This window comes from Engraulis encrasicolus, chromosome 18 (genome assembly GCF_034702125.1).
Source record: "Engraulis encrasicolus isolate BLACKSEA-1 chromosome 18, IST_EnEncr_1.0, whole genome shotgun sequence".
NCBI classification, from domain to species: domain Eukaryota; kingdom Metazoa; phylum Chordata; class Actinopteri; order Clupeiformes; family Engraulidae; genus Engraulis; species Engraulis encrasicolus.
In genome coordinates, this window is record NC_085874.1 from 8,166,628 (window position 1) to 8,173,995 (window position 7,368).

General features: G+C 43.7%; 1 protein-coding gene across 2 annotated transcripts; it reads left to right on the forward strand.

Annotated features, from left to right (window-relative positions):
• The first annotated feature begins 500 nt into the window (after nucleotides 1-500).
• On the forward strand, nucleotides 501-6,889 carry LOC134468397 (galectin-7-like). 2 transcript variants are annotated; one of them, XM_063222321.1, is made up of 5 exons: nucleotides 501-554; nucleotides 4,183-4,261; nucleotides 4,478-4,560; nucleotides 5,991-6,147; nucleotides 6,612-6,889. In XM_063222321.1, exons 2-5 carry the CDS (start codon nucleotides 4,259-4,261, stop codon nucleotides 6,765-6,767), a joined length of 399 nt encoding a protein of 132 aa, XP_063078391.1. In that variant the 5' UTR covers nucleotides 501-554; nucleotides 4,183-4,258; the 3' UTR covers nucleotides 6,768-6,889. The 2 variants fall into 2 exon arrangements, with proteins under 2 accessions (XP_063078391.1, XP_063078390.1); XM_063222320.1 differs by lacking the exon at nucleotides 501-554 and adding an exon at nucleotides 2,394-2,517.
• The last annotated feature ends 479 nt before the right edge of the window (nucleotides 6,890-7,368 follow it).

Genomic DNA, 7,368 nt, shown 5'->3' on the forward strand with positions numbered 1-7,368 from the left:
AGCGGCAGCTCGGCTTGGGCTATTATCCTTCTCCTACCCTCGTTGAGGAGAGTCTGGCATCGCCACCGTTCCGGTAGAGGGATGTCGACCGGCTTCGTGGTCACGTTCTCATGTTAGCCTGCTACTGGCTGCTAACATGGCATCTTGCTTGGTTACAGGTTGTGCTCTCAGGCTGGCGTGTTATTCCTCTGTATCGTGAGTCCATTCACTCCTACTGGCGAATTATTCAGTGGGTTATATCCTCTTCATCGTGCGCTTACCTGCACTACGGCTGGTGCTAGCTACTTTTTGGAGATCAGAGCTAATCTGCAGCCCTGCTTACCGTAGGCAACCCTTCTGACGGCGGCGCAGAGTCACAATTATGTTGAAAAACAATATTTTGTCACTGAAAATGTGCATTTAAAAAAGTTGCCAGATGCACCAAAAAGTCGCTAATTTGGCAACACTGGGTTGATTCAATGATCCAGTGTTTATCCACCTCGGCATTCCCGATTCCTCTCCTCAGCTGTCCACAGCCCAGCCACACGTTCGGTGCATGCTAGCACCAACTTCGGGTGAGTAAAGCCGGGCATACACTGTGCAATATTTTCACTCGTGGGTATTCAGCTCCTGCTCACACTGCACGATGGAATTTCACTATTTAAAAGTTCACATCTCACGACTGACGTCCTCACACTATAAGAGCCGACAGTCAGATGTGAGCCAAATGCTTCCACTGTGCAACACGACAGGCATGTTTCCCCGGTCTGCAGAGGAGGGAACATGCGCACCTGAGGTGGAGATGAGGTCACACTCAACAGCGAATTGCACGGCCCTATTAATTTGTGCACGTGAAGTGTCAAATCGGGTCGTAGCACTGCTTTAATTGTGCAATTTACGCACGAGGCATGACCAGGATTTCAAACAGTTTTGATTTTCTTCCGACCCTGCGATTGCACGATCGTGAGGTGAACAGTGTTGCCAGATGTGTCTGACCAAATCCCGCCTAAAAGGTTCTCAAAAACCGCCAAAATGCGCTAAATTCCGCCCAAATTCAACAAATTACATTGACTTCTATGGGCCCAAAACGGTTTAAAAAACCGCCAAATGGCCAATTTTTCCCATTTTTGCCCGCCGACGCTCATCTCAAGTAGCCCAATTGGGCGGGCACCCGCCCAATCTGGCAACACTGGAGGTGAAATCGCTTGTCGTTACCCCATGTACAATGCACGATGCGAGACTCATGATTGACCTGCAATTGAGCAAGAAATCGGCCCGAATCTCGTGCGAAAAAAGTCGTGCGAGTGCCAAATCGGGGCAAAATCGTGAGAAAAGTTGCACAGTGTAAGCCCAGCTTAAGACTGCCCCTCATAATGCCGCCGCCATCGTAGGGGGCAGGTTCCCAGCAAGGCAGCCGGGGGTCCAGGGACAAACGGGGTCCGATGCGTCAATGTTCCGAACATTTCCCATTGATCCTACAGCACTTAGTCTCCGATAACTTTTTACCAATAAAATGAAACCCTTTGTTCCGACAATCAGTGTTGCCAAGTCCGCTTATTATAAGCGACCTTGGGCTTCTTTTTTTGAGCAGTCGCTTTTAATTTTGTTAAGTTGCGGGTTGCGGTTTTTTTGGGCTTGTTCTTTTCAGGGTTGGGCTTGCTGTTTTCTCCTGCTCTGCCGGTGATTTGAATGTGTTTGGATGTGTTTCTCAATGGCAACTCGTTTTTTTCTCACTCATCCTTACAGGTGACCCTACTACAAAATTGTTAACTCCCACTTTCTGTGGTCACTTGTGGGGATTTTCGCTGCCACGCAGACCCCCACTAAGAGCAAGGTCTTCCCTGACCAGGCACGCGACTGACAACCCACCCCTTCGGTCGCTTCTTCTTTTGGGCTTGTTTTTAGGGCGTCAGTCGCTTATTTGTCATAGAAAATCTGGCAACACTGCCGACAATCCAATGTTTCGACCAAAAGCTGCTTTAGATCACTGTCATTTCTGACAGCCTGCACAGTGCTAATGCAGCTGTCTGTGACAGGTTAGGTTTAGGGAAAGTTTTGGTCAAGGCACAAATTTAAAACTCAGAAACATTGCAATAGCCTAGGCCTACTAACAGGTTATGTTTAGGGGTGGTTTTAGTAAGGGCACAGCTAGTCCGACTCAGTGCTCGTCGCAGCGCATGCAGCTGAAGTCTAATTGGCACCGGGAAAAGCAGGACATACGACCTGGGATAATGACCAACCCCAAACAGCCATTGGTCGGAACATTGAGCGGTCGGAGCAAAGGGTTTAATTTAATTATTTCGAGTTAGTGGGCTGTAGGATCAATGGGAAATTTTCGGAATATTGACGCGTCGGACCAAAGAGGCGTCGGAAAAATGACATGCTACCGGGAGAAGCATCCAGAATGCCGAGGTGGATGGTCACTGGATCATTGAGTCAAGCACTGTAGAGAGCGCCAGTAGGAACGCAAGCTGGGCAGGGCGTGGGGAAACCACGGACGGCGGGAAAAGGCCAGCCTTTTTGCCTTCGGCAAGAATGGTAAATGTTGACGTGATGGAACTACAAAGGATGAGACTACCCATAGGGGAGGACACTCTCTCCATTCCTTCAGAGAACCGGGGACATACGTGTCCTTCAGTTATGGGTTGTGTGTGTGACTATAAGGTTATGAGTTTGGAATGCCAAACTAGAACTGGCCTTGACTCATGCTGAGAGATATGGTCATTTTCCTAAGAAGTCTTCACAAGGCATACTGTACACGTGTACAATTTGGCATTTCACAGCATGGGGAAGAGCGTGGGGTTGGGGGGGCAACAGCAATGATGCTCCCATGTCCTTTGGAATAAAGGCATTGTTAATTATTAAAAGTGTCAAAATAAAAGACATAGCTGCTTCTGTTGAATAAGCAAAAATATCGACATTTATGGAACAAATATGATCAACTGAAAGTTGTCAGAATACATTTTATGTCGAAAATTGGGGAATTACTAATGGACTTTCATTTGATGTGAAAAAGGAACTATGTCATTTCCAAAAGTAAGCCTATATAAAATGGACAAATATCAGCCTATTTTCGGACTATTTAAATAGTCAAAAAGGATGATGGAATCAATGAAATAATTAATAAAACTCACAGACTTACAATGACAGCTATGAAAGTTTACAAAAGTATAAAACTGTTGAAAAGAAAGATTAAATTGAATGACTGACTGACTGAATTCATTCATTCATTCATTCATTCATTCATTAATGATGACCTCTTTGGTCTGCAGGTTATGATCACATTCTCCTGTGAAAGGGAAGTGTATTGGACAGAGACAGAGATAAGACAGAGATTGTATAAACCGAAACTTCTCAGCTGGTAGCATGAAAATGCAAAGCAAGTGGAAGCAAGCAGAGGAACAGCAGGATCTGTTGGTGGTAGCCATCACAGAGGTTACATGTACCTGTTTTTGTCTATACTGCAAATGGATTCAAGCTCCAGAAAGCATACCTGCAACCGAGACTTTGATGAACAAAGCACACATCACCCTACTTGACCCTACCGTATCATCACATACAAAAAATTGTTGCATCACCGGTACTCTCTGTTTGGTTTTGAAAAGTAACTCATAAGGCCACAGGGGCATTAAAAAGACAACAAGCTGGCAGATCCGGTACTGTGAAATGTACTTATGGTGTATGGATTTTTCGCCACTTTGGTTGGGTGTGTGATGTGATTTTTTTTAGAACAGTCTACAATAAGAAATGCACAGTTTAAAAAAAAACATGAAGTGGCTATGGTATTACAGTGTGTGGGCAGGTTTATAGCCATGAAACGTAATAAAATGATACTTAAATACGTATATATATTTATATGTAACTGTACATTTGTGTAACAGACCCCTTGATCATTATATGGATTTATTTGTGTCTGTTCATGAAATTGATTTTGAACAGAATTAGCACTTTTATTGCTGGGACATGTTTTTGTCAAACTTTCAAGAATCAGTGACTGATTTTAATTATTATGACTAAGCAAAGGTAGAATGTACTTGAAAAGATCGAGTTGGGTAACTGTAGGTCCTAAGTCTAATTGACCATTGTTAGAATACTGGGTGTTTGCCAAAACTACCTTCCTAAGAAACTGTGGGTATGGCTCTATGGTAGCTGACACAGTATATAACACATACACTCACCTCACACCTCTCACACACTCACCAGACCTAACACACTCCTGAGCTGAGCACATCACTTCACTCCAGAACACCACCTGCTCCAACCACCAGCATTCAGCAACATGGTGAGTTTCACTATTTTATACATAAAATATGTAATGTAATCTGCAAATGTAACTTTTACATAATCTTTTACAGATTTCCTTATTTGTCTACCTGTCTGTCTATCTGTATGTCTTGTGTGTAATTATTGCTCTTATGTGCATGCGCATACGGATGCGTGTTACATGTTGTGATTGACAATAATGTACACTTTGACTTTGGGTTTTCTTTCTGTTCAGGTTGTCACTTTGACCACTGAGACGCCTATGGAACCGGGCAACAAACTACAGATCTCTGGCATCATCCCCGAGGATTCCCAACGGTAAGTAGCCATCCCTACCTCACACAGTGTTGCCAGATTGGACAGTTGCCCTCCCAATTGCGCTACTTGGGATGGCCGTCTGTGGGTTAAAACGGGAAAAATTGGCCATTTGGCGTTTTTTTTAAGCCGTTTTGTGCCCATAGAAACCAATGCAATTTGTTGAAATAGGGCGGAATTTAGCGCATTTTGGCGGTTTTTGAGAACCTTTTAGGAGGGTTTTGGTCAGACAAATCTGGCAACACTGACCTCACAGCACCTCTCTCTCTCACACACACACACACACGCACACACACCTCATCTCTGTCACACAGAATTTCAGACATACCCCTATAGGTCTTAGACATCGCATCTTTCAAGGCCAAGTAGTAAGTAACCACCTTCAAATCATTTTCTAAAAATCTAAATAATAGTGTGTGTGTGTGTGTGTGTGTGTGTGTGTGTGTTGCTGTTGGCTATTTATTTGAATTTTATTGGTTATTGGGTCAGAGAAGGGCCCCGGACATTTGTGAAAATTTGGAATAAGTTGGGAACCCGCTGTCTACAGTATGCTGACCTACAAAGACAAAGTGCAGTAACTACGCCAACATTTAAACTCAGGCCTTCAAAGTATTGGTATCAGGTTGGTTGTTGAAGTTATTGTATTTTTAACATAAAATGCCTCTAAAATGAAACACATTTGGTCCATAAGGATTTGTCACAGGATACATGAGGTCTAAACTCAATTTTGACTATATGTAGCCTAGCCACTGCACTTTGCCTTTGTAAGGCAGTAAGGGTAAAGACACCACACCAGCTAAGAAGACTGTGTCACACGTGCACGCACGCGCACACACACACACACACACACACACACACACACACACACACACACCTCAATCCTCAAGCTTTATAACTGTCCGGGATTGATCACTCAAACCTCTCTCTAACCTTGTCATACCCTACAATTATTAAGCCCTCTGTGCAACTATTTATATGGATACAATAATACAAGTAAGCATAGAGTAGCGGCTATGTGGATACAAAGGATAATAAAAATAATTACAAGTGCAATCAGAGATGGCAACCTGACCTGCTTTCCAGTGCTAGATGCACATGATGTTGTGTGGTGGCGCCACCCTCAGGCAACCCAAAACACTGCAGGCGGGTACACAGACAGACAGACAGACAGGGTACTTGCAATACCTGACCCGATAATAATGAAATTGACGTAATAGTTGCACTAGTTATGAGTCTTGTGTCACTACAGTGGCGCTGTGTGTCTTTGATCAGATTACTGGCAATAATAATGACTCTAATGACATGCCTTGTGTTAAATAGTGTTGTTGAGGCACTAACTGTGTCAATTATGTGTCAGTAACGTGTCTGAACAACAATGAATGATTAATGCGTGACCTGCATCATCATCATACTGTGTGTCTTGTGTGATTCAGCATTCAAGTGGGACTGGGGAGCAGCCGGAAAGATTTGTCATTCTACATGGATGTTCGCTTTTGGAACAACACAGTGGTGTTCAACACCAGAGAGGACGGGAAGTGGGGCAAGGAAATCATACACGCCAACCCTTACAAGCGAGGCAGCGAGTTTGAGGTAAACTAGAGAGATGCTAGCAGATTGCTATACTGTAACTACACATATGCAGAGTACAAACATAATTTACTCATATACCTTCAGGATTATACCCTCATTACTGATCTACATTCCCATTTTTGGAAATAAACTCATATTAGCAGTTACAGTAACATTGAGTCCTATGAGACCAGCTAGCCGCCAGCTGGTCTCATACTCGATGTTAACCGCTAGCAAGGAGGTCAAATTTGCACTGCCATACTCAGCGGTTGAAAGTACGAGAGAAAGGTAAACCTCAATAATTTAACTCAAGGGGAGGTGTAATATGAGCTTATTTCCAAAAATGGGACAGTACCACTTTAACCATCAAAGAATGTAGATCAGTAATGTATCCTGATTTGCGATATAAACTCGTTTGTAATCCATGTGTCATCCTTCGTGATTGTGGTGCCTGATGGGCCAGTGTCATACTGTTTTCTTCATAGGTCACTGTGGACTACACTAAGCACAACTACGTAGTGATGATGGGAGGGAATACGCACGTGACTATACCTAACCGCCTGAACACACACAGGACCAAGCAGATCATGATGTCCGATGATGTGGAACTCCATGGCTTCTCCTTGAAACCCTCCAACTAGGCCGGCCGGCCACACAGCTGTTCTTGTAACCGAAGGGCATCCACATTGCTAGTTAGGCCGTGGCTAGTTACATGATGGCTAAAAATGTAACCTCTACAAATATTCAGTGAAAATAAATACATTGGCACAGTTATTTTTGTCTGACTGGTGTGTGTGCAATTTTCATGTTAGTTTGTGTCAAGGCTAATTTGTTCTTGTAGTATTGAAGTTTATATTTATTAAGTATTGAAATCATAAAATCTCAGACAGCTGCCACACCTGTGCTCTCTCTCTCTCTCTCTCTCTCTCTCTCTCTCTCTCTCTCTCTCTCTCTCTCTCTCTCTCTCTCTCTCTGTATTGCACTGTTAAGAGGAATCAAAGAGGATGGAATTTTAATCAAGAGGAATCAAAACACGGCCACNCAATGCAAAAGTGTGTGCTCAAGTTGCCCCCTCCTTCTTCTTCTCTTTTTGAGGTGTTCGCACAAAACGTGCGCTACCGCCATCTACAGTGCTAAGGGGATTTAATTTACTCTCAACCTCAGGACTCCGAAGGTCTCCTAACCGAAGGTCTCCCAAAGGGGCGTTCATCCGACATAAAGTGGATACCGGAAAAGAACCAA

Excerpts from the sequence above, each read along its gene's own strand:
- LOC134468397 (XM_063222321.1), top strand. Across the intron at positions 4,561-5,990 it reads ATCCCCGAGGATTCCCAACG|CATTCAAGTGGGACTGGGGA; the intron begins GTAAGTAGCCAT and ends TGTGTGATTCAG. Across the intron at positions 6,148-6,611 it reads AGCGAGGCAGCGAGTTTGAG|GTCACTGTGGACTACACTAA; the intron begins GTAAACTAGAGA and ends TTTTCTTCATAG.